Below are 26,900 nucleotides of genomic sequence, written 5' to 3'. Positions count from 1 at the left end.
ACTCAATCGCTTTAGACATGACATTAGGTGGAAAAATCTAACCTGTAAAAATTCAGATTGGATAGATACATAATAAAAAGGCTGTGTGCAAATTCTTAGGGGCTCGCATAACAGCATGAAATTTATAGGATCCCTAATGTAGTGATTCAATGCTAATAAAGTGTTATGAGGTGTGCAATTAGCACATATGGCTGTCACCTTTATGAGACCTGAACATGCGCCACACTTTAACACTCCAAGGGTTAACAAGGACAACCAAGAGAAATCAAATGCAATTTTATTGTATCAAAAAGAGAATTAGCATACATGCTACAGATGCTAAACAGGTACCGTATGTTGCAGGTATGTACCCAATTATTATATTGATATAGTCCATTATCAGGGATTTGTCAAGTACAGTGTTAATTCTCATTTGCATTTCCTCCTGGAAGGAAGTAGGTTAGGCCTGCGTGTGGCCATTCACATCTCCTGCAGTCATCCATAAGTGTGATAATGTTCAGGTGAGCAAGGCATGCTGGCATCCATATGTTCAAGGTGACCTTAGTCTGATGTCATGGTTTGTTGCTTAGGGATTTTATCTATCGTGCAGGTGTTTAGTTAGAACTTTATTTTTCCAAAGGCAAGGCAAACCCCCCCCCCCAGCACATTGATACATTAAAACTAATGGGGGAAAATACATTAAAAGCATCCTGCCCGATTCTAAAAGGCCACAGATAGTTCCTGGGGGAGAGCATCCCGCAAATAGGAAGCTGCAACAGAAAAGGTCCATTCTCATGTTGCCACCCTCTGGACCTCTTGTGGAGGGGCACATAAAAATGGGCTGCAGATGATGATCGCAGGGTCCAGGTTGGTTCATAGGGCGAGAGGCAGTCCTTGAGGTACAGTCATACCTTGGTTTAAGTACGCTTTGGTTTGAGTACTTTCAGTTTAAGTACTTCGCGGACCCATCTGGAACGGATTCATCCACATTCCATTACTTTCAATGGGAAAGTTTGCTTCAGGTTAAGTATGCTTCAGGTTAAGTACAGACTTCCGGAACCAATTGTGTACTTAAACCGAGGTACCACTGTATTGTAGCCCTGGGCCATTAGGTGGACTCTGCCTGTGTTGTGGAAGTTTTGTCTAACATCCTCTTTCCTAGCTTTCCAGCAAACAATGAAACTATTTTGTCAATGCCACTCTTCAGTGCCAAATCACAGGCTGACAGCCCGCTGGAATTCTTCTTCTTAATGTTTGCATTACATCTGTGAAAAAAAGAACTTTTATCAGGGATACTTCTACCCAATGCAACTGCCTTTCTCTGGCTTGCCGGAAGGAGGGCTTAGATTGTTGTGCCAGGAAAATTAAGTCACGACTCTTGATTCAAACAGTGTTGATAGCTCTTACTTCTATCAGCAGTTATAACAAAACTACATAAAATGTGTTAATACTAGGGTTGCTCCCAGGCAACAAAATTAACTTTGGAGCCCCATTTGCTGTTCCAGAAAACAACATGCCTTGGTGTGAAGCACCTTAGAGGCCCATGGTCCATGGCAGGATGCTCTTCAGGAAAAATAAGGGTTTGTTCCCTCCCACGTCTTGCCACTGGGAAGTCAAAACTAGTTATACTTCTTTTCACAGCAGGCAGTTTCCCCCATCCCGGAGTAAACAGCGCCTACCAAATTACAGTGAAATAAGGGCTTTTGTGGGTGTGAGTTGGTGTGATTGTTTTTTAAATTAAACTTTCAAAGCTCTCCAGCACAAAGTAAAAGCGTCTTTATATATACTTTTAGGAAGAATTTCATTAAATCTGCAGATATCAAAGACCAGGGGTCAGCAAACTTTTTCAGCAAGGGGCCAGTCCACTGTCCCTCAGACCTTGTGGGGGGCTGGACTATATTTTTTTGGGGAAATGAATTCCTATGCTCCACAAATAACCCAGAGATGCATTTTAAATAAAAGAACACATTCTACTCATATAAAAACACTAGGCAGGCCCCACAAATAACCCAGAGATTTATTTTAAATGAAAGCACACATTCTACTCATGTAAAAACACTAGGCAGGCCCCACAAATAACCCAGAGATTTATTTTAAATAAAAGCACACATTCTACTCATGTAAAAACTGAAGGCGGCCCTGTTTAGGGAAGTTTTAAATGTTTGATGCTGCATTGTTTTTAATATTTGATTGGAAGCCGCCAAGAGTGGCTGGGGAAACCCAGCCAGATGGGCGGGGTATAAATAATAATAATTATTATTATAAAAACACGCTGATTCCTGGACCATCTACACGGGCCTGATTTAGAAGGTGATTGGGCCAGATCCAGCCCCTGGGCCTTAGTTTACCTACCCATGTCATAGACCCATCCCAAGGGATGAATCCTGCCAAATTTCAGGAGGATAACTGCAGTGCTTTCCCCACATGGGCAACTTTTAGAGTTGGGGAGTGGGGTATGTAACAAAAGGGGGAAAAAATAATCTTCACTAGTATTCTGAGTGTGATTGGTCTAAAAACAACATACGTTAAAGTGGCATCTGGCGCCCACAGCATGCATGCTTCCACATTTCAAACAAATTGGCCCAGCACTTTCATTCTAGGTGCCTTTAAATAATTTGGAGGTGGGATAGGGAGAAAAAACTAAAAGGGATTAGTTTCCTACCAGTAGTTTTGTTTGTGGGCACTGATTCAATGGTGTTGGGTGGTATTGAACACAGAGCAGCAATATTTGAGGGGGCAGCTGGTGTGGGGGTTGGAAACTTTCATTTCCTGGACCATACTTCCTCCTCTCCAGTCACCTGCCCAAACTGCTCCTACTTCTTGGGTTGAGCAGAGAGTGAGTGGGGGCTTCTCTTTTCCTCTGCTTGGACACCTCTTTCTTGCCTTTCATGCCTGACATCTCTGCATCTGCTTCTTAACTAAGCAAGAGGGGAACTACTACCGCATATGCAGGTGTGCTTTAAGGCTGCTCTCGGCCTAGTCTCTGGAACTTTTCCCTGCTCAGCTTCTCCTTGCAATGCAGGCAGATGGCACAGCTGGGATCCACTGCCAACTCAGGGGGGTCCCAGACTGCTGTGCCACTCGATCCCACTACTCATGCTACCAGTCACAGAATATGTAAACCTGCAGCTGTAGCATATCACAGTAACATGGCCTTATTGTGGGTGGACTCTGGACAACCAGTTAAATTTTATTTTATAATGACGTTATCTGTTAGAAGAAAGGGGCCAAGTTACTAGAACTAACTGCAGGGGGAACTAATATCGCAGGGTTCCTTAATCCAATGATACAATGTCAACTCTCTAGTTATCCTGAGAAGAAGTAGGTGCTGGGTGCACTCGGCACCCCTTTTTAAGCCAAGGTTTTTCCATACAGTACTTACCCTAGCAATGCATCCATGCATTCCCATCCTTCCAATCCAAGCAAGATTGCTTCATGTAGAGCTGTATTGTAAAGCCTGTGTAAAAGTAGAGGGAGGAAAGGGGACAAAGCATAAGAATCCTAGGCTGTCAACTGTAAGGTAAGAATAAGGAGGCTGGCTTGCTTACAGCCATCACAAATCACAAGTAGTAGTAAGAACCCAACTTTAAATCCTAACATATAAAATGGGAACCCGCTTTTAATTTACTATATTTATTTATTAGTTAAATTTGTATACCACACTTCATTTGAGTTCACAACATAAAATAATATATATATATATATATAAATGTAAAAATCATGAAAGTGCGGGCTCCACTTTTCTCCGTAACCGCTTGACCAATCGTCCTGAAATTTTGACACAACGATCCAGGCCACTCCCCGAGTGTTATTAGAAAAAAATCCCTCAAATCTCACACCTCCGCAGGTACAAATCTCTTTTTCAACAAAGTAAAACAGCGCCCTCAAGTGGATTTCCTCCCACAGTACACCCCTCCCTGTGAAATCTACACCACACCCACAAACCCCGCCTCCACCACGAGATCCACCACTCACATATATCAATTTGGCAGAGGTGTCGAAGACCAAACCAACTGAAAACAGGCCTTTTCCAGCAACAAGGCCCAACATTGCCAAGTGGAGGTAGGGGCCTGCCTTGGGGGGGGGGCTGAATAGGGGGCAGGGATACGTAATGGATCAGAACAGGGTGGGGGGAGACACAGGGATGAAACCTGCCCTCTCCACAGTATCTCGCCTCGACTCAGGGACTCTGAGGCTCAGGGATCTGAAGGGGGGCTATTACCCTCCATTTCACAGACTAACACACTGCAACACATGCAGGGCCAGCTAGTAACGTATAAAAACACAAAATAAGAACAAAAACAAACCAATATGCAATATGACTGCATACCAGAGAAGATCATTTCCCCCCTGGTCAGATGGCTTGGAACCGACATTTTGATCGTCCCGTGTCCCAGCTGCAGCATTCAGTGTGATTGTGCAGCTTCCATATAAAATACACATTTCCATGTGAGATTAAATGTTTAAAAGGGAGTGTGCATTGGGAGAATGGTTGCATGGCATATTTCAAACAACCTGTTGACTGCTTCAGACAGCAGAGCAAGCTATGTGAACTATATAGGCATGTAAAAATGCCATTTACCGGTAGATTTCCCCCTGGTTTTCAGAGTTACTTCAACAAACCTTTATTAGGCATTACAAATATAGGCCATCATAAAACATCCATATATAAAATTTTAAAATATATACAAATAAACAGCCATGTAAAAATATGTAACAAGGATTGCCATTGGAGTTCCTTCCTGCTAAAAAGTATTCAGAGTTCATTCTGTATGTTAACAGCTTCAATTTCCAAATAAACAATCAGAACAGTTAATCAGAATGAAGAAGGCTGACGTACGGTCTTGACTGATGGTCCACGTTGGCACCTTTCTGCACGAGAATGGGAATAACTTCATGATGCCGGTTCAGCACAGCCAGCGTTAAAGCCGGTTGGTCCTCGCTGTTGGTGCAGTTGGGGTCAGCTCCCTGGAGTGTAAGTAGATAATCAAACATACCTCCCTTTCTTCCCTCTTTTAAAGTATTGTACATTACACACTGTTCAAATGGTATTTGAATTGCAGGAAGATCTGGTTAATGTTAAGAAAAATTAAAATGTGTATCTGAAGAACTGTGCATGCACACGAAAGCTCATACCAAGAACAAACTTAGTTGGTCTCTAAGGTGCTACTGGACAATTTCTTAATTTATTTTTATATAAAATTACCACTGTTAGAATATATATAATAGGGTTGTCATATTTTAAAAAGTGATTTTAAATCTGGACACAAAAGTTGTTAAGCTTTTGCAACATCAGAAAAAAAGAAAAAGAGAGAACTTTTTGAGCTACTTTTAAGGAAATTTGCCAAAATCTACGCTTCCAACAGGGATTTTGATGCCTGAATCGTGGCAATGTGGTTCACATATCCACACACGCTTACTAACCTGGAGGAAAGAGGATTGAGCATAGTAAGTGGTGGCTATAAAAGCAGGACTTGCTGGTGATTCACATGCAGGTAGCAGGGAGAGGAACAAGGCCTAGCTCACCAGCTCTCTTCCCACATCCCCTTTACCACATGCCAATACTGTAATTTGAACTGTTTGACTAACATATGCCAGGGAAACTTGTACATACAGAGGAAGAACTCTTTAGTGGATCACCTATTCAAGCTTATACCTGTTAAGTGAGTAGCATAAAGAACTATGTATTGACAATTTAGGTACCTTTATGGTATACATCTACCGGATAGTTTGATTTTCAAATATTATTAAAGAAAAGAAACAAATGTATTCCTAATAGTTGAACAGAAAGCTTCAGAATGCCACACTACTGAAACTTGCCTCGTCAATCAGTTGTTCTACTACGAAAGGTCGCCCTTGGCCTTTTGTACCCACTTCCTTCAGCAACTGCCTAGATTCAGTCTAGAAAAATGCAGAAACAAAACAGCCAATATAGAATTATCTACAGGATGGTTTTTCTGAAAACAAACCCAATGGTATACAGCCTGCATATTTATTCATTAAAAGGGTAAAGGGGCCCCTGACCATCAGGTCCAGTCGTGTTCGACTCTGGGGATGCGGCGCTCATCTCGCTCTATAGGCCAAGGGAGCCGGCGTTTGTCCGCAGACAGCTTCCGTGTCATGTGGCCAGCATGACAAAGCTGCTTCTGGCGAACCAGAGCAGCGCACGGAAACGCCGTTTACCTTCCTGCAACGGGAGCTCACCCCGTTGCAGGGATTCGAACCGCTGACCTTCTGATCAGCAAGCCCTAGACTCTGTGGTTTAACCCACAGCGCCACCTGGGTCCCAAAAACAGCCATTTCTAGGCAACAGAGATGCAATCCTACAGCCAGGAAACTGCCTGCTGAGTGGCATCAGGAACCTGCAGGTGTGTCATTCTGCTCCTGGAGAGGGTGTTCCATGTGTAAGAGGTGCCTGCCTACAGCATCGCCCTGGGCTACTGGCAGAAATGCTCTATTTCAAAGAATACCACACAGACCAAACAATGGCTGAGTGCCTATGAAAGCAACGTGCCACAGATGGGTCGTGGGCATGGCTGGTGCCTGCCACATCCTAAGCTCCATCAGCTACTCCATCCCTGAGGGCACAAAGGTCTCATCTTGTCAAAGGCCGGTATAAGTAATTGTCTTCCTGCAGAGATCAATGACAGAAAACTGCTCCCCACCTGCCAGACCGACCTCTGAATAAGGGAGCTCAGGGTGTAGTCGCTGCACAGACCCAACAGTATATCAACCCTCTTTGAGGTGACCTCAACCCCAAGTCAGGTGACAGGCACGCAGAATGGAGCTATGCATTGGCTGCCTGCTGGTGAGGTCAGTTCTGAATAATAGTCAGGATGGGTTTGTGGTGCCAGAATTGTGACAAAAGTCAACCGCACTAATCATCCCCCGGAACTCCTTTCAGTCAAGAGGAAAACGATGAACTCATTGGAGAAAAGCAGCGTTGCTCCCAACAGGTGAGACATCCCACTGAAAACCACCATTGGCTACATATTGGAGAGCCATCAGTCCCAGTTACAGAACAGATTTGTTTTGCTTTGGAAGGCATCTTTCCCCAGAGCCATGGTGTTAAGAGCGTGCATATGACCTTGAGGGAAGCCCTGTTCAGATGGAACATCTGCAGGCACACAACAACTGCGAGGGAAAGGGCCAAGGCCCACGGTACTCTTGCTCAGTGTCTCCAGTGACCATGTTGTTGTTTAGTCGTGTCCGACTCTTCGTGACCCCGTGGACCAGAGCACGCCAGGCACTCCTGTCTTCCACTGCCTCCCGCAGTTTGGTCAGACTCATGCCATACTTGACCTCTAAGTCAAGTACAGTGGTATCTCTACTTACAAATAACTCTACTTACAAATTTTTCTACTTACAAATGGAGCTCCGTCCGCCATCTTGGATGCGGTTTAGATAGGATTTTTTCTACTTACGAATTTTTAGATAGGGTTGCTTCGACTTACGAATTTTTTCTCCCAATGCATTCCTATGGGATTCGACTTACAAATTTTTTCGACTTACAAATGTGTGTTCGGAACACATTAAATTCGTAAGTAGAGGTACCACTGTATGCAAATTCCCGGGATTTGGATAAACAGTTCCGTTTGCATGAACAAACGTGAGATTGGAAATGAGTGCATGGCAGGCCAGCTGATGACTCGCCTGTGACAGGATGGAAGTGTGACCCAATAGCTCTTGTCCAATGTTTCCCCCACCCACCCACTTTGGTGACAAGACCAGGGATATACTGTGTGGCCTACATGCTCTCCCTGTGGGATTGCTCTAGCTACTAAGACAAAAAAGGAAATGCATAGAGCAGAAGTAGGAGGAAGGGAAAAGGCAATGGAAGTAATAATATTTGCTGTGCCTCAAATAGTACTTTCCAGAAAAGATTAATTTTTAAAACCAGCTTGGTACTAACACTGCTTATGTTGCAGCATGGTGTTAACCACCATACAAAGAGCACATACATACAGTGAGCTTGTCTTCTTTTTCTAGACATGTCCCTGTTTTCCTCATCCTTTTGACCTTCTCGCTGGGGCTTGGCACTCTTTGACTCTCTTCTCGTGCTAAAATAGAGAAAGCTACAATGATATTCAAGTGATGTCCATAGTATAGCAAAATAACATAGGAGCCCCACATAACAGCAGCATGAGCTGATTAACAAAAGTTTTTTTGTTTATTGCAATATTCCTAACAAACCCTGCAGTCTTTTCCCCCAAGAATATGTTCCGGTATTTCCAATGAGATGCCTGGTACGTGATGTATGGCTTTCTGACTTTGCTGCTGATCAAATTCTCTTTTCAGGTCAGTGAATACCTGACGCTCTTGATGGAAGCGCCTTTCCCCTCCACACCAAGAAACCTAGGCAAGAGGTGTGTGAGCCACCTCTTTTGGCTCTTGGTAACTCACAGCCTGAGACATAGCAGCAGGCTACATTTCCACTACCAAAGGGACCAGCATCTGCGATGGAACCAGCAGGCATCAGGTGAATTACAAGGCAAAGCCCCATGGGGTCATTGTGTTGAGTTGCTATAAATGATAGCCAAAGGCCTAGGAGAAGAGGAATGTTTTTGCCTGGCGCTTAAAGTTAGGCAACGAAGGCATCAGGCCAGCCTCCCTTGTTCCATAAGCAGGGAGCCACTGCAAAAAAATGCCCGTTGTTCTGCTGCTGCCCTCTTGACAGTGCTCTGGACATGCCTTGAGATTCATCTGCTGTAACAACGGAGTCAAGATCCCAGGGGATGCAAGCGATTTTGTCCTCAAAATGCTTTGCAAACAAGTCACAGTGAGCTACCATTGGTTCCACCACCTCCTTTGGGCCAGACTTACACTACCTGGAAAAGCTCTGCTGGAGAGCACAACAAGGATGCAATGGAGCCAGCAAGGAAGCCACCTTTGCTGCCTTCTCTGCCACTAGGTAGGCTCCATGATGAGCCCTCGCAAGCGTTTGATTGCATTCAACTGCAGTTTTTTCTCCACTCGCGTTCAGTCTCCCCAGCTTCTTTCCCCATCCTAAGCTCTGAAGTAAAGCAGGAAGCCAAATTGGCTCCACAAAGCAGGAGAGGGCGCTCAGAGGAGATTGTGTCAATGGCCCAAGCCATTTGGGTGTTCCAGAGGTTGGTGAGGGCTTCGACAGGAGCGCCAGTCATATTAGCTGGGAATTCCCCAGAGCCGTCTGGAAACCCATCTGAGGGTGGGCCATCCTCAAAGGTCCCTGGCTCTGCAGAGTGGAAAGGGGCTGAAAGCAGTGAAGGGTCCTTGGGAATACCATGCACTTGGGATCTACTTCAAGGTTTAATTTCCAGATGTGCTAAGTGGGACATACTTTTCTGCATACAAGTCACTGTTTGAAAATGTACAAAACAAGGATAGCATTCCTTTGAACCAAATCACACCAGAATGCTCACCCAGACCAGCTTGACTTTCATGTAATCCAGCTCTTTCTGCTTTGCTGGGGCTCAGTTCATGGTAGCCCAATGTCAGTGGTTTATTGGTCAAAATATCCTGGAGAAGCATAAGCAGTATATTATATGACAACCTTTGCCATACCAACATAAGCTATAATTCAACGCAGTAGTTGTAAACTGTATTGCAAACTTTCTTGGCGAGAAGATCTGTTATGGCTGCTAAGCTTCTCTAAAAGACAATCTGCATACCACTGCTTATCCTTCCCTATGATGTGTAGCTACAGCAGGTGTTGGGAATAAGCTTAGGTGCAGTGTGCACGTTGCATTAAAATTTAAATAATAGCTTAAAAACAAACAATGGTTTAATTTGAATGAGCACCATGCTGGTGTACGCCACTCGATCTTCTGCAACACTCCTCAATAGTCTTGGCTTGTGGAGTTGTCCAATCTGGGCTCATGGTTTGTTTCCTTTGAACAAACCAAAAGTGGTAAGCCAAGAGCAAATATTGGGTACAACTCATGGTGTGTAAGGAAGAAAACAGAATACAGGCATGGGAAGAGACAATATGATTATTTTGTGGAATTAGATTTATGAGGTTTAAGAAATAGTTTTAGGTTAGTTAAGTAGAAATTGTATGTTTAGATAGATAGTTGGGTGAAGAAAAAGCAGGAGAAGAGTGGAAACCACTCAAGATTTATTTACAAAAACAAGTGGAAAAGGCGCAACTGATAGCGGATTTATGAGGGGTACAACATCATGAAATCAAATTAAATCAGATAGGTGTATGCGGTTTATCAGAGAAATTTAAATCAGAATATAGGAGAGGTTGGAAGTCACGATATGGTGGAGGGGGGGAAATTTTAAAATTTTAAAAAATAAAATAAAAATAGATAGTTGGGTGGACATTTGCCTTTATCTCTCCTTCTCTTCCTAGAGCCTCTTGGTGGCCGGGGGGGCGGTTCTGGGGGGAGGGAGGGTGAGGTGGGGATAAACCCAATTATAAAATGGACCACCTTCAATTGTCCACCTTTCATGGGACTCTCTCGTGGCAGGAGGGGGCGCAAGAAGAAGGGGAAAAATATGTTAAGAAGGGAAAGGGTTAAGTTTAGAGATTAGGTATAGCTGTTTGAATGTCTGTCTAAAGAAAAAGGGTTGGAATTGGGATGAAGAAATCTGCTATGACCATTTTTATGAAATTATGAAAATCAGAGGGAAGGGATTTGAGGAAGTCACTAAGACAATGTTAAACAAAGTATGAGCTTGAAAATGAGATATGTTTTATTTGTTTGTCTGGTTTTGTATTAGGTAAAAAAGGGGGGCTTGTGGAGGGGGGTTGGAAGAAGGGGGATAATATGTTGTGTATGCTTTTCTTTATTATGCAAAATCAATAAAAATTTATTTAAAAAAAGAAAAGAAAAAGAAAACAGAATACAAGCCCACTCAGGGGTATGAGGAAACAAACCATGAGCCTAGGTTCAGACTACATAACAAACCTGCCTCTGGTTTGTTTTATTCACAGCGCAAGGGAAGAATGAACAAACCTTTGAGGAGCACCCACAAGTACAACACCTGCTCATATTAATCTGTGTAGACTAATCCTTAATCAAACTGTCAATTCAAGCATGACAACGATCCATGTATGGGCTGTTACTGGAAGCTATGAAAATAAAAATAACCCTTGGAAGTAGATAAAACAAGTTATATGAATAGCAGTAGAATCCTACGCAAGACAACAGTGATATAGATTAGATGTTTCTATTTTAAGTGAAAAAGACCAAGGAATAAAAAAGGACCAATGTCCAGATGGGATAAATGGAGAATTCTTCCAAGAATTTAATGGATTAATGGCATTTAGATTGATCCAAAAAATTCAGTGAAGTAATAGTAATGCAGAGTGCCTAATGTTGGGGAAAGTGTACAGTAATCGGGGAACAATCCTGAAAAGCATTGACCATTATAGACCTATCCCACTCCTGGATACAGACTATGATTTTGGTGGCAGTATAAGCAGGAAGGATAAAGTGCTATTTTGGAAGAATAAATAAAGGAAGATCAGATGGGCATTATATTAGAAAGCACATTTGTTAGGAGAATCTGCTTACCCAGACCGTATTAAGAATGTGTCAAGAATGTTTGTGTAGGAAAAACTCAGCCTCAGATTAGATAGAAAGTAAAACTGATCCTCCAGAGTCAGTCATCTAGCTCTGATAATACATGCATGCTTTTTCTCTGAGAATGTGACCTCATTTCTGCACATGTGTAAAGCTAAGGCAAGGGAATAGTTGTATGTAATGTATAGTTGTAATGTATAGTTACAAAATAGTTTTGTAATGTATAGTTACATTAGTTTATGTATAGTTACATAAAATAGTTTTGTAATGTATAGTTACAAAAAAGGTGGGAGGACAGATAGATAGATAGATAGATAGATAGATAGATAGATAGATAGATAGATAGATAGATAAAAAACCACCTCAGGAGGGTCACCCCTAATGTAAAATGCTCTAAGGCAGCTGCACACAGATTCCTCAGTGTTGAAGAAAGATATCCTTTAAGGTAGATATTTGGAATACCACTGGTTTAAAAGAACTGCAATGAGCCTTGATTAGTCCAGTTGCAATTTAATGACTCCTGACTACCAATGATTCTCATTATAGCACTGCAACCTTCCCATCTTTATCAGCTTTGATTTCCACACTGACCTTATTTATAGCAAGTGCATAATTTATCTGGAGACTGACTTGATAGCTATCCTTGTGGACTGTAGCAGAAATAAGCTATAGAAGGGAAAAAATGTGATTAAGTTTTCTTTTCTTCCTTTAAAAAGAAAAATAGCTATGATCCTTACACACCTACATACACACACACACACGGACGGACATATACTACTTTCAAAAAAGATTTTTCAAATCAGTGTACAATACAGCTAGGTTATATATAAAACCAGTTAAAATCTTAGTTGAAAAGAAAAGTGGAATAGCAGTAAGAAAAATAAATCAGCAGTACATTTTGAGATGAGTCTTGACCAGTTGGCAAGAAGATACCAAGGAGGGGACCAAAACACCACCTGCAGAAAGGTATTCCACAATGTCAGAGCTGTAATGAAAAAGGCCCTGCTTCTTGCAGAGGCTACTGTGGTATCAACACAAGATGGAATCTGAAGGCCTCTACTTCTAGTTCTTTTTAATGTGGAGGTTCAGACGGCTGAGAGGCAGGGAAGAAAAGGGTACTTCAAAGAACTTAACAGGATCTGGTCATGTTTGGTTTGGAAGGTCAAAACCAGCACCTTGCACTGGGTGCAGGAACTGGCTGCCAAAAATAGGTGATAGGTGATTATGCCGATTATGCCCATCAAGAGGCAAACAGGAACATTTTGCACCTGCCAAAGTTCCTGAACTATTTTTAAAAAAACAGCTCCAAGTGGAGTGCACTGCAGTAATATCCTCTGGTTAAACCAAGGTATCTAGGGTCTATCTTTCAGTAGCAGTGCAGTTGTTGAATCAGCCAAACCTAAAACAAAAGCAACCCAGGAGCAACACCAGGCTCAGTAGTAAGTTCTAATGGCAAACCCAACCCTACCAGGGGAATGGAGAATGTGATCCCATCCAAAACAGGCATGATCCCAGCCAAGTGGACCACTGAGCCCCCTTTATCATCAACCCTTTTAACATTAACTTTTACAATTGGCTTGATTATTAACCTTCTCCATCTCAAGGTCTCCCTGATCATTTTGATCAGGGAGATGACCGCATGCTCCCAATACTAACATACTTTTGGGGCCCAGTATTATCACCCACAATGATTCTGTGGACGAGTCTGCCTCTTTGGGGATTTCTAGCTTGCTGGACTCAATGCTCTCTTTGGCACACAGAGAGACACCACCTCCAATACGTCCTTCCCATGAAGTTGATACCCAGAGACAAAACTGTGCCCCGCTGGTTCTTCCCATTCCATCAGGTTTCCATTATGTCCCATCTAGGCTTGGAGGCCTCTAGCATTAGTGTATAAACATTAGTAAACGGTCTCTCTCTTCAAGCATCTTTTGCACCTGCAGAGCTCTGGCCTCTCTTCCATCTGATAAAAATAATAATACATAATGCAGACTGCTTGAGTCACCAAGAGACTTAAAATTGGCCAGCTAATTTATAAATCTGAAGACTCACGGAATTTATAAATCTATGAAAAGCAATAGAAAATATTACCAGAGAAAAGGATATCCATCCTAACATCAACCTCCTCATTCTCACTCCAACTTCTCTCACCAATTGCATGGGGGGGGGGAAGGACTGTCTCCCTTCTTCTCAGCAAGCCTCTATTTTTTTTAAAAAAGCCAAGTCATCTCACCTTTTGCCTTAAATCACTACCCTAATTCCCTTTATGCATCAGCATCACAGGAGAAAGATTAGAGCCATAAAAGGTCCCTTCTTTATCTTACCTTCCCCATTTGAGGTTCTCCAATCAAAGTCCTGAACTCCAGATTGTTTTGTGTGTAGCTTCTGAGGTGTGCACAAACGTGATCTAGTTGCTTCCTCCAGTAACCTGAATGAAGGAAATTAGACTGAACATATCATTGGTGTTACAGAGTAGCTGAAGAAAGAGGGTCCTTGTGGACTGGTGGCTCTTGCAGGTGATTTCTAAAACATGCCATAAACACAATAGCAATACATTAGTGGTGGATCCATATTGGACCATCCACAAATCATTTCATTTTATTAGGTGTTCTGCGATGCTTCCCCAGTGTTCTTATACTATTGCAGGGGTGGCCAACTCCCAAGAGACTGCGATCTACTCACAGAGTTAAAAACTGGCAGTGATCTACCCCCTTTTGAGGGGTTCGGGTCAAAGTTGTTGACTTTTTTTCAGGGAGGAGGTAAAATGTTGAGCCACAGTTCAGCTTCTTTGGAGGGAGCCAGTGATCTACCGCAGACATCCAGTGATCTACTGGTAGTTCACAATCTACCTGTTTGACATGCCTGCACTATTGCTTGGGTGGGTGGGCAACAAAAATGAGACAAAGAAACAACAAGATTTCAGCAGGAAGGCTGTGGAACATGCACTGATTGGAAATGAAGCCATATGACTGTCCTGAAACTTTTGCAGGCACAAACAGTATTGAAAGTGGGACTGCATATAATGCCCCTGATGAGCACAAACAACAGAGAGGGGAATCCTGTCTCCATTTTCCAGGAACGTATTGGGCCAGATCTCCCCTCCTTACCTACTTTCCCTGAGCGGCCAGATTGAAAACCTTGACGTTTGTTATTTATTTTATGTTTAAACATTTATTTTCCCTTCATTAAAAATATTTTATCCAAGGTGGATAACAAATCACCTTTAAAAATAAATTGCGAATCCCCAGAGGGTATGGTTAATTGGGCAGTACAGTCGTACCTCGGGTTACGAACACCTCGGTTTGTGAACAGTTCGGGTTACGAACTGCGCAACCCCGGTAGTGTTTTCGCCGCGCGCGCGGTGCTTCTACACATGTGCAAAGCGCAAAAATCACGAAAATTGCGCTTTGCGCATGCGCAAAATGGTGCTTCGCGTCGCGTTCGGTTTATGAACTATTCGGGTTACGAACTGCGATCCGGAACGGATCGCATTCATAACCCGAGGTATTACTGTATACGATAATTAAAATCCCCCAATCAAAATCAATCACATATCAAAAATACAGCAGAACATACCAGCATCAAAATCTAAGAACCTGCATAAAGAAACTGAACCTACTACAAAAGGATAGCCGAAAGTTGCTGTAAGCACGATGACTCAAGTTCTTCATGTGCAAAGGAATCTAGGAGTAGGAGTGAAGAGGTTGACAGGCTGCTTTATGAAGGATTCATTCTGAATAGCATCTTTTTACCTCTTCCAGGACTGATGGCTGTGAGCAGAGGCTTGTGATAATTTGTCTCATTTGATTTCTCCTTTTGAGAAAGCTCACTTTCTTTCTTCTCTAGAAATTTGATGGATGGATAGAACAAGCCAATGGTTTGAGTTCCTTGCTCTTTTTTCTCTAGTAAATTAGGTATTGATGGTGGCAATGATATGACTGATGGCTGCCTCGTCTGCAAGCTGCTGCTCTGTTAAAGATTGTATTATAGGTATATTGTATTATAGGTAAAAAGGCTGACACAGCTTATCAGATATAAACATAAAATCCCACCAATATATTTCCCCTAAATAAAATGTTTTCTGAAGGAATTCCGACATTCTCTATCTGATCCAGTGGTCTGAACATACATTTGCACTCACCTTTTAGAGGGTTCAGTATCATAATCTAGATCAGGCATCCCCAAACTTCGTCCCTCCAGATGTTTTGGACTACAATTCCCATCATCCCTGACCACTGGTCCTATTAGCTAGGGATCATGGGAGTTGTAGGCCGAAACATCTGGAGGGCCACAGTTTGGGGATGCCTGGTCTAGATAGATGTGCATCATAAAAGATAAAGGGACCCCTGACCGTTAAGTCCAGTCATGGATGACTCTGGGGTTGCGGCACTCATCTCACTTTATTGGCCGAGGGAGCCGGTGTTTGTCCGCAGGCAGCTTCTGGGTCATGTGGCCAGCATGACTAAGCTGCTTCTGGCGAACCAGATCAGCGCACGGAAACACCATTTACCTTGCCGTCGGAGCGGTACCTATTTATCTACTTGCACTTGACGTGCTTTCGAACTGCTAGGCCGGCAGAAGCAGGGACCAAGCAACAGGAGTGCATCCTGTCGCGGGGATTCAAACCGACGACCTTCTGATCGGCAAGCCCTAGGCTCGGTGGTTTAGACCACAGCACCACCCGCGTCCCATTTATTCACTGTTATTTATTTTAGTCATAGGCTATAACAAAGTGCAATATACTGGCTTATTTTAAAGCAGACTCATTTTCATTTTCAGCCTAAGGCACATAGAAAATTCCCCTTCGGTCTTTATTACATGCTGGCCCCACTATCGAAACACTCATTCTCTGAAAACTTAGTTACCTTAATCCACAAAAGTACAGTATGTCCAAACCTTGCTACACAAGTGGCTGATTCAGATATAACAGCCAGAGTTTGCCCACTTTCTTACTTGTTTGGATTTTGCTTGTCAGCAGCAGCCATTTCAGGCAGAAAGCCCCACTGAACCCAGTGGAATTTAGATATGTATAGGATTGTGCAGTTGTCTGCATGACTTTCCTTGAGCTACTGATAAGGGATACAATCCACTAGAAAATGATTTGTAGGCACCCAAATGAAATGCAGTTCTGTGTACTAGCAGCCTTATTTATGCAGCAGACCTGGCTTTGATACTACTAAGGCTTTCATTCTATTATGCAAATCATACAGTAAGTAATCTGTAAAATATTTAATGGCATCTCATTTCAACCAGATGACTGAGAAGCTTGTCAAGTGGTCCTGGGCCTCTCAGATTGCTTGTGTGTGGTTATTTTGTGCGGAAATTTCCTTACCATTTGCGCTTCTGGAAATTGGATCCCACAGACCACACACTGCGTAACGCAAATTGGATTTCCTGCTCCACACACACAGTAGACTACTTTGCCCTTTGGATTATAGAACAAGCACATTTCAGTAAATGTAAGTGTCAAGCAATGTAGGAATATAGCAGGTATTATGTTCTTACTGCTACAGCAGGAACCCCCCACCCCACCCCCAGAAACCGTTTCTACAGAAATCTTTTATTTTTACATCAACTCTGAGCTACCTTTTGGCGGATGCTGCCTTGTTCTTGCAGCCGTGGAGTCATCAGAGCTTCACATACGATACATGTTGGCGAGTTTCTTGGCACTATAGTCTGGCATTTGTTGCACAATTCCATCTGTAGGGAAATAACAGACACATTTGTACCCATTTTCTTGCCAAACCAGGACAATAATCCTAAAACTTTGAAAGAGGAGAACCATCAAAATCTGTGGAATGAATCAGAGGTTAAAAGTAAAAAAAGAAATTTCACATCACAAAAAAGGCAACAGCAGCCAACCACACTCAAGACTCTGCTGTTCAGCACATCTGTCTATGAAAATACTAGGAAATTAATTCCTGGTGAAGTAGTGACAATGGTGGCAATGGAAACACTGGAGCCCTGGTTGGGGCAAATCTGTGTGTCCACTAAGAAAAAGTCGAGATCTGCAAATCCTTTCTAACACTACTTCTTTATACAAGCCAGTGCAAACACTTAACATGCATTTGACCCAGCTAGCCACTTTCATTACCTGAGACCGAGGCATCCATGTGGCAGAATTAGACTTTTCTCCATCACTTGAGGTATTCAAGTAATTTTTCGACAGATGTGTTCCAATGATTTGTGAGGGCACAAATGGTTTTTCTTTTGACAAGCCTAAAATTACGCACACATTTCATTTTATTATTTTTCGATATCACACTTCAAAGGAATGCTAACCTTGACTAACTGTGTAAAACATATCTAAAGCATGTTCTGGAATGAAATAAATTAGAAAAGAGTTAAATCAATGGCAAATTCACATATACCAAAATACATACTATACATGGAAATAATAACATATAGATGCTGCCCCGTAGTTTAGACTATTGTTGTTTTAATCCCTATTTATATTATTATCTTGATAGTCTGTTCAATGGTTCAAAAAGTGTACTAGGCGTATAATAATGAACTGGTCCACTGGTGTTATTACATATGGACATTTGCCTGCAATACAAAACACCAAGGAGGAGGTTGTATGCTTTGGGTAAGTATGCTAATCAGTTGTATATGGTAAACTGGCAGCCTAAAGCTTACTAAAAACTAGAGTGATAAAGTTGCACAAAGTCAAATTTACAGCACTGCCAATTTCACTGATAATTTTGATACAAAGTGGCAAAATCCAAGGCAATAACTTTGAGTACAGAAAAGAATGGGTTCAGGAAGTTATCCATAAAGCTCACTTGCTACCAGTTCAAATTATCTGAACCAGTGGCCTTTTTGGAGTTCTCTCAATTGAAGATTTAACATACAGTACCTTGTAATTCCAGTGCTACATCATGCAAATGGAACCTGCTTTCAGCACTTGCTTCCTTCTTTCTTAGTTTCAAATGAGACAATTCATCTTCCATCTCCTAAGAACAAAGATTCTGATCTATAATCCCATATACATATTTTGATCTGTTGCACATGCTCTAGCCATTCTGAAAGGACTCTTATCAGTGTGCTTTTGTAATAGGCCTTGTGGTTGGAATGGAGGGAATTAGGAATGGGGCAAGGCAGCAAGTGAAAAGATATGTCTGCATCTGTGGACACCTGGCCATTTCTTCGTCAGAGCGCGAATGGGCAAATTTAGTAGGGGATCAAATACTTTCTCCCCTCACTGTACAATCTACAATCCAGAGACATTTCAGGATTCCATCCATTTTTTATATTAGAGTCATAATTTGATTAGGGATGGAGATAAACCAGAGGCCAATACAAATGTATAGTTTACGTTCAGCATGCCAGAATATTCCCCCCTCTCCCCCCTTTGGAGTCTCCAGGTCTCTTTCATCCAGAAATTCTCTTTGGAGATTTGTTTCCCCCTTTCTCTATGCATCTCCTGCCCCCTGCTATTCCTGAAGCATATGAGCTCTTGGCTGATTATCTACCTTGACTCCTTGCCCACTTCTCTGGTGTCTAAAAAGGGGCAGTTACAGGTAGGTAGCTGTGTTGGTCTGCCATAGTCGAAACAAAATAAAAAAATTCCTTCCAGTAGCACCTAGTTGTTGTTTAGTCGTTTCCGACTCTTCGTGACCCCATGGACCAGAGCATGCCAGGCATTCCTGTCTTCCACTGCCTCCCACAGTATGGTTAGACTCATGTTCATAACTTCGAGAACACTGTCCAACCATCTCGTCCTCTGTCGTCCCCTTCTCCTTGTGCCCTCAAACTTTCCCAACACCAGGGTCTTTTCCAGGGAGTCTTCTCTTCTCATGAGGTGGCCAAAGTATTGGAGCCTCAGCTTCACGACCTGTCCTTCCAGTGAGCACTCAGGGCTGATTTCCTTAAGAATGGATAGGTTTGATCTTCTTGCAGTCCATGGGACTCTCAAGAGTCTCCTCCAGCACCATAATTCAAAAGCATCAATTATTTGGCGATCAGCCTTCTTTATGGTCCAGCTCTCACTTCCATACATCACTACTGGGAAAACCATAGCTTTAACTATGCGGACCTTTGTTGGCAAGGTGATGTCTCTGCTTTTTAAGATGCTGTCTAGGTTTGTCACTGCTTTTCACCCAAGAAGCAGGCATCTTTTAATTTCGTGACTGCTGTCACCATCTGCAGTGATCAAGGAGACCAAGAAAGTAAAATCTCTCACTGCCTCCATTTCTTCCCCTTTTATATGCCAGGAGGTGATGGGACCAGTGGCCATGATCTTGGTTTTTTTGATCTTGAGCTTCAGACCATATTTTGCGCTCTCCTCTTTCACCCTCATTAAAAGGTTCTTCAATTCCTCCTCATTTTCTGCCATCAAGGTTGTGTCATCAGCATATCTGAGGTTGTTGATATTTCTTCCGGCAATCTTAATTCCGGCTTGGGATTCATCCAGTACAGCCTCTCTCATGATGAATTCTGCATATAAGTTAAATAAGCAGGGAGACAATATACAGCCTTGTTGTACTCCTTTCCCAATTTTGAACCAACCACTTATTCCGTATCCAGTTCTAACCGTAGCACCTTAGAGACCAACTAAGTTTGTCATCGATATGAGCTTTCGTGTGCATGCACACTTCTTCAGATAATTCCCTCTTCTTATATCTCCTATCTATTTTTCTAAGTCTTACTACAAATTCTTCTTTCCCCTTCTCACATCATCTTCAACCATTAGTTGACCCCTCCATTGCAGGGGGCTGGACTACATGATCCTTGGGGTCCCTTCCATCTCTACAATTCTATGATTCTTCTTCTTTCTTAGGTGACTGGTGCTGATGATACTAAGCTAAATGAACCAATGATTCTTATTTTATGTAAGGCAGCTTTCTATAGTCCTTTGTAGGGAGACACGGGTGGCACTGTGGACTAAACCACTGAGGCTCTTGGGTTTGCTGATCAGAAGGTTGGCGGTTCCAATACACGCAACAGGGTGAGATCCCATTGCTCTGTCCCAGCTCCTGCCAATCTAACAGTTCGAAAGCACACCAGTGCAAGTAGATAAATAGGTACCGCTGTGGCGGGAGGGTAAATGGCATTTCCATGCACTCTGGTAGTTGTTGGAAAGCTGTCTGTGGACAAACATTGGTTCCCTCGGCCTGAAGCAAGATGAGCGCCACACCCCAGTCACTTTTGACTGGAATTAAACCGTCCTGGGGTCCTTTACTTTTTACCTATATTGCTTTGTACTTTATAACAAGCTTGCTCAACTTGTGACCCCTCCAATATGAATGGGGACCACCAGGCATGCGTGAGTAGGGGTTGGGGGTGGAGGTTGTAACTTCTGCAGGTGTTCAATATCTCTCCCCCTTTTGTGATGCCCCAGGCAGACAGGAAGAACATGGATTATGAAGCCACTGTTTCCCCCTAAGTTGCAGCAGGAATGGAAGAAGCCTGATTTGTCGGTGAACTTGATCCATGAGGGTTCTGATGACTTACTTGAATAGATGCTTCCCCTGAACAATCCTGAGTTACTTTGAGTTAGATCCAACTAACCCAGTGCATTAGTGGAAGAACTCCTGCTGGTACAATGGGGCTTTCTCTCTCTCTTCTCCCACAAACACTCTGGAGGGTCAGGAGAGCCCCCAGAACAGCACTTGAGAGAAGGAGAGGGGAGATTGTTCCATCTGGCAAACAAAAATGGTCATGCTGATGGAACAACTGTGTTAGCGTGACATTGAATTCTATCTCAATGTTTTCTGAAGCACTCCTAACGGGTCTCTCCAGCAACAAGAAGGGGAGTTTTTTTAAAAAAAATATTGTGCTGCAAGACCTTCATATTTAACAGCATAAATGATTCATAAAACTTTTCAGTAGATTTAACATTTTTATAACTTGCCTGACTGACGAGATCTTCCAGGAAATTCTCCTTCTCATCTTCATCAGGTACATGTACGTTGGGAGTTACATATTCTACTATAAATACTTTTGTTACAATGGTACTCTGTCTGCCGTCTCTGTAAGTTAAGAAACAATAAACTCTAGACCAGGCCTGCATAATTTGTGTCTCATATAAGGGATTCTCTTCTTTTTGCTGCCTCTGGTAAATGTATAAGAATTTGGCTTTGCGGGTCACATGCTGTCTGTGTTCTAACACAGTAGGAAAATAATAGGTAAATAAGGATTAAATGTGTTTCAACTTTATTACTTAATTTTTTAAAATATATATATATCTTGCCTTTGAGTCCTCAAATAGACTCCTCAATGCAGTTAATAATAATCAAAGTTAAATTAAACCAAAACCAATCCATAAAATAAACAATAACACAAAATAACATCCAACCAATATGGAACAGAAACAACAGTAGAAATTTCCACATGGAGATATACATCCTCGCATTGATGGAGGTTGGACTAGACCAGGCATCTCCAACCTTCAGCCCTCCAGATGTTTTGGACTACAATTCCCATCATCCCTGACCATTGGACCTGTTAGCTAGGGATCATGGGAGTTGTAGGCCAAAACATCTGGAGGGCCACAGGTTAGGGATGCCTGGATTAGACGATTCTCAGGGTCCCTTCCAGCTCTACAATTCTACAGTTCTATGATTCTATGCTTCAACCTCATAAAACTTTACCTCTTTTGATCTCTATCATGGTCCTAACAGAAATCTATTCGCTGAAGCTGCTATTTGCATTTGGAATGGTCACAAAGCCTCTGTATAATTCCACCTTGTGGATGGCACCTTCAAGTGCAACTAATGACCCCAACCTTTCACTAGTACTTTAGTCTCTTATTCTGGAGATGGGGAAACTTACAGACTTTCTCCGGTCATTATGGGGAGGAAGAGCCAGCCCAACTTCTCCTGGTTCCCTGTTTGCCCAAATCTTGGGCGTGTATTGCTGGAGCAACCTCATGGGAGTGACCTACAATGACCAGTAAACCTTCAGCATCACAGTGTTGGACTAGGTCTGGGGAGACTTGGGGCCAGTCACTATCTCTCAGCCTAACCATAGGGCTCTTGTGAGGATAAAATAGAAGGCAGGAGAACCAACTGATGGAGTGGAGACCTGGAGCAGCATGAGGCAGGAAACCTTCAGAGATTTGTGCTTGGGGAAATAATTCCTTTGTCTAGATAGGGAAGAGATGTGAGTTGGAGGAATCTTGTCTTGGGCTCTTCTTAACCAAAGAGAAAACACTATTGTATATCGGGGAGGCGTGATCCTTGGTATTTGCCTATCCAGACTTCAAGCAAGGGAGTCTTTGGGCCACAAAAATTCTAAAAGGGCAGGCAGCGAAGAACTGCTTTAAAATGTACATGCCAGCTTTTGAGAGGGGATTTGTGTTGAGACAGTGGAAAAGAAAAGTTAAACTTCCTTTACCCCAAACTGCTCAGGCTTCCCCTTGGTTGGTATTTACATAAAAAAAAAACTATACTTCAATGATGTTAATGCAATTATAGTCATATCTAGTTTAGCTTTAAATTATAACACAGAGTAGTATTTCCCCTATATTTGTTATAAGGTAAAGGTAAAGGGACCCCTGACCATTAGGTCCAGTCGTGACCGACTCTGGGGTTGCGCGCTCATCTCGCATTATTGGCTGAGGGAGCCGGCGTATAGCTTCCAGGTCATGTGGCCAGCATGACAAAGCCGCTTCTGGCGAACCAGAGCAGCACATGGAAACGCTGTTTACCTTCCCGCTGTAGCGGTTCCTATTTATCTACTTGCATTTTGACGTGCTTTCGAACTGCTAGGTTGGCAGGAGCTGGGACCAAGCAACGGGAGCTCACCCCGTCACAGGGATTCGAACCGCCGACCTTCTGATCAGCAAGCCCTAGGCTCAGTGGTTTAACCCACAGCGCCACCTGGGTCAAAGAGGATACCCAAACACACACACACACACACTCTCTCTCTCTAAATCTGCCTTTGTTTAAAAGATTGATTACATAGTGATAACACTTACTTTGTGACTGCCAGTGCCTTAATTGTTATTTTCCCATCTGGTAACGTGATTGGTCCATTATACTTAAAAGTATTATGATCTCCGTAATTAAGTTTCCTAAAGAGTTGTGGTTTACTTCCATCAATAGTATAATATATGGTGACATTAGGGGTATCTGAAAGATGAAAGAAAAGGATGTCATCCCTTCTCCCCACAAACAATAATTTCTATATGAAAATATTCCTTTAAACCCCCCCCATTTAAATCAGAAGAATATACTTCTTGTGAGCAGATATCTATCTCTCGCTTAAAGACCATGAATACATTTTTCTCTGTACATAAGAATGCATACAGTATTCAGCAGCTGCACCAAACAGGATTGCCTGTGTTTTAGCTAGGCGGAAACTGGAGCCTTGTTGTGCTTTTGGACCCCTTTCCCAAGCTATACTATAAAGTGCTGAAAGGCTCTAATTCAGGGCTGTCAGCACTTTATGTTATGTGGGGGTGGGGTGGGCAGACATCCTGTTGCAGAGTAAGAAAGGGAAGAATTTTCCCTTTCCCTTTCCCTTTCCCCATTCTCTTTCTAAACTCCTGGCACACATTACTCCTCCAGGTCTGATACACCTGGTGCCTATCTATAGATCTGCAGAGAAACAGTACTACTGAGCCTCAAGTGTTGAAGGACGCTTTCTCCGTGTGTGCATTTTCCTGAAAAAGCATGCCATTAACTTCAGTGGCATATGCTTTTTATGGGAAATGAAGTAGGAGCCATGTATGCCTCCTTCCAGCAACTCCTGCAGCCCAAGCTGGTGCCAAGCATATTGCTCTGCTTTCCTTTGGAGCACATCAGTGAGGCTGAGAGTGGGTCTTGTCTGGGCAGCATAGGACCCCCAGGTTTGCACTTTGCTAATGCAGCGGTTTGACTTCACTCCTGGACTGACACTCCACTGTCTCTCAAGACAAATAGATGCCAACAACAGTATTTATTGAGAGAAGTGAATGATTTTGGGGATAGCGAGTTTCTAGGTCCTTTCTCTTTTTTTGAAGTACTATGTGATAAACGCTTTTGCCATTTGTGGTCTCCCCCCCCCCAAATTCCTTTATTTCCTTGCTAATAGTATGTAATACCATTCTTTTATTTTCTAATTCTGGCATGTTTACTTATTAGAAGAATAATGATTTAATAATTTATCATTTCTACCCCACCAATCTGGCTGGGTTTCCCCAGCTGCTCTGGACAGCCTTCAACAAAATATTAAAAACTGAATAAAACTTCACACATTAAAAACTTCCCTAAAAGGGCTGCCTTCAGAGACAACTCTTCTAAAAGTCAGATAGTTGTTTATTTCCTTGACATCTGATGGGAGGGCGTTCCACAGTGCGGGCGCCACTACCAAGAAGGCCCTCTGCCTGGTTCCCTGTAGCTTTGCTTCTCGCACTGAGGGAACCGCCAGAAGGCCCTTGGTGCTGGACCTCAGTATCCAGGCTGAACGATTGGGGTGGAGACGCTTCTTCAGGTATACTGGGCCAAGGCCATTTAGGGCTTTAAAGGTCAGCACCAACACTTTGAATTGTGCTTGGAAAAGTAATGGAAGCCTATGTAGGTCTTTCATGACTGGTGCTATATATGGTCTCGGTGGCCACTCCCAGTCACCAGTCTGGCTGCCGCATTCTGGATTGGTTGCAGTTTCCGGGTCACCTTCAAAGGTATCCCCACACACAGTGTGTTGCAGTAGTCCAAGCGGGAGATAACCAGAGCATGTACCACTCTAGCAAGACAGTCTGCGGGCAGGTAGGGTCTCAGCCTGCGTACCAGATGGAGCTGATAGACAGCTGCCCTGGATACAGAATTGACCTGCGCTTCCATGGACAGCTGTGAGTCCAAAATGACTCCCAGGCTGCGCACCTGGTCCTTTAGGGGCACAGTTACCATTCAGTACCAGGAAGTCCCCACCTGCCTGCCCCCCGTCCCCCCAAAACAGTACCTCTAACCACTGTTTTTACGCTGTCCCAGATAAATGCCTGTAGTGGGTTGGACAAGAGCCAACAGGTGTGATTCTTACCTTTGTACAGTAGGCTACATTCATTTATTCATTCATTCACATTCCTATGCACACCTCTCTCCATCCAGGACAAACAAGAGGCATTACCACAGTTCTAGAACATGCAACCCTCTCGCCCAGAAGGGTTTGGGGCAGAGCTGGAATGAAGTGTGATCTAGGGAGAAGTGTGGCATTGGTCCATTTAGAGAGGCTTGGAGGGCTGTATTTCGTCTCTGGGTCTGAGGTTCCCCACCTCTGTTTTAAAGTGTCTTCCTTTTTACAAGATGAAATCACTTATGAAGTGAAATGGAAAGACCAGCAGTGTGTGTGCTGCACATATAAAATGAAACATATAGCATGCATTCTGAGCTGTTGCAAATACCTGATTTGATCTCTATTAGTGTATTTGTATCTATTTCATGTTTAGCTTTGCCTGGTGTTGAGAATCGTAGTGGTATAATTTGAGGCACTAAGATGGATCCAGCAGTCATTTTTTCCTCAAGGTCTATTGGAACAAAACAAAATATTATTATTATTATGAACACAACAATGCAGTACGTCCACTCCAAGACTAAGGCTGCAATCCTATTCATACTTACTCGACAGTAAACCCACTGTAGCCAGTGGGATTTACAGTAATTCTAAATAGAAATGGTTATGATCTCAATTGTGCATGCTATGAATTGCAGAAGATTGCTGGAAACTTCTCCTCTTGGGATCCTTGAAAGGCTGTTTGCATGCCAATAACTTCCAGGGACGCTCAGTGGCACTGCTTGAGGCACACTCAGTGAGTCAAGGAGATAGGTCACCTGGATCTAGGCTCTGCAGCAGGTGCTAGGAACCTTTTGGCCCTCCAGATGCTAATGAACTACAATTCCCATCACCCCAGCAAGCATGCTCAATGGCCAGGGTTGGTGGGAGTTGTAGTTCAGTAACATCTGGAGGGCCAGAAGTTCTCCACACCTGCTCTAGATAGCTCTCATTCAGGGGGCCCCCTCGGCCCCCTTTAGTTTCAGTCTTCAAAAATATCGCTAGAACCATTTTATGCTGTCTGAGCCTCATAATTTGATCATGATTATCCTGTTTTCAGTAAGCTTTTTTTTTAAAAAACAACAACAACCACAAACCAATTTTACCATTGTTTTGTTATGTTCTGAGCGGCTTCCCTGGAGGAAACTGGGGATAGAAAACAAAGCATCACCCTTCGTCCTGTATCTATTACGGTCCTCGTCACCGGGGAGAACCGCTAGGTGCAACGGAATAGCCCCGGAACCACCGCCCCTCAGGCGACACTCACCAGCAGCCTCGCTCCGGACCCAAGGCTCGTCCGTCGCCACGGCAACCGCAGCCTCTCTTTCCCGCCAGCCCCGCCCCCGACGGACGCCTTCTGTTGACGTCACCTACCCCGTCGCCACGGCAACCGCAGCCACTCTTTCACGGCAGCCCCGCCTCCCTCGACTGGCG

The 26,900-nt window shown here is 43.2% G+C and overlaps 1 protein-coding gene across 10 annotated transcripts; it reads right to left on the bottom strand.

The window, feature by feature from the left end:
- Window positions 1–260: 260 nt before the first annotated feature.
- On the bottom strand, window positions 261–26,836 carry DZANK1 (double zinc ribbon and ankyrin repeat domains 1). Of its 10 annotated transcripts, none has more exons than XM_088676098.1 (17): window positions 26,734–26,832; window positions 25,819–25,941; window positions 23,416–23,569; window positions 21,349–21,466; window positions 18,352–18,448; window positions 17,587–17,711; window positions 17,079–17,192; window positions 16,825–16,917; window positions 15,245–15,461; window positions 13,817–13,920; window positions 12,084–12,158; window positions 9,381–9,477; window positions 7,945–8,039; window positions 5,796–5,880; window positions 4,820–4,943; window positions 3,362–3,436; window positions 261–1,244 (listed from the first exon to the last, which is right to left on the bottom strand). In XM_088676098.1, exons 2-17 carry the CDS (start codon window positions 25,925–25,927, stop codon window positions 1,088–1,090), a joined length of 1,839 nt encoding a protein of 612 aa, XP_088532224.1. In that variant the 5' UTR covers window positions 25,928–25,941; window positions 26,734–26,832; the 3' UTR covers window positions 261–1,087. The 10 variants fall into 10 exon arrangements, with proteins under 10 accessions (XP_088532224.1, XP_088532227.1, XP_088532225.1 ...); XM_088676101.1 differs by having other exon boundaries at window positions 26,564–26,776; XM_088676099.1 differs by having other exon boundaries at window positions 26,573–26,776.
- Window positions 26,837–26,900: the final 64 nt, after the last annotated feature.

This window comes from Zootoca vivipara, chromosome 8 (genome assembly GCF_965207765.1).
Source record: "Zootoca vivipara chromosome 8, rZooViv2.hap1.1, whole genome shotgun sequence".
Taxonomy (NCBI): domain Eukaryota; kingdom Metazoa; phylum Chordata; class Lepidosauria; order Squamata; family Lacertidae; genus Zootoca; species Zootoca vivipara.
The sequence above is the reverse complement of the archived record's forward strand: the minus strand, read 5'-3'. Positions and strand labels throughout refer to the sequence as shown.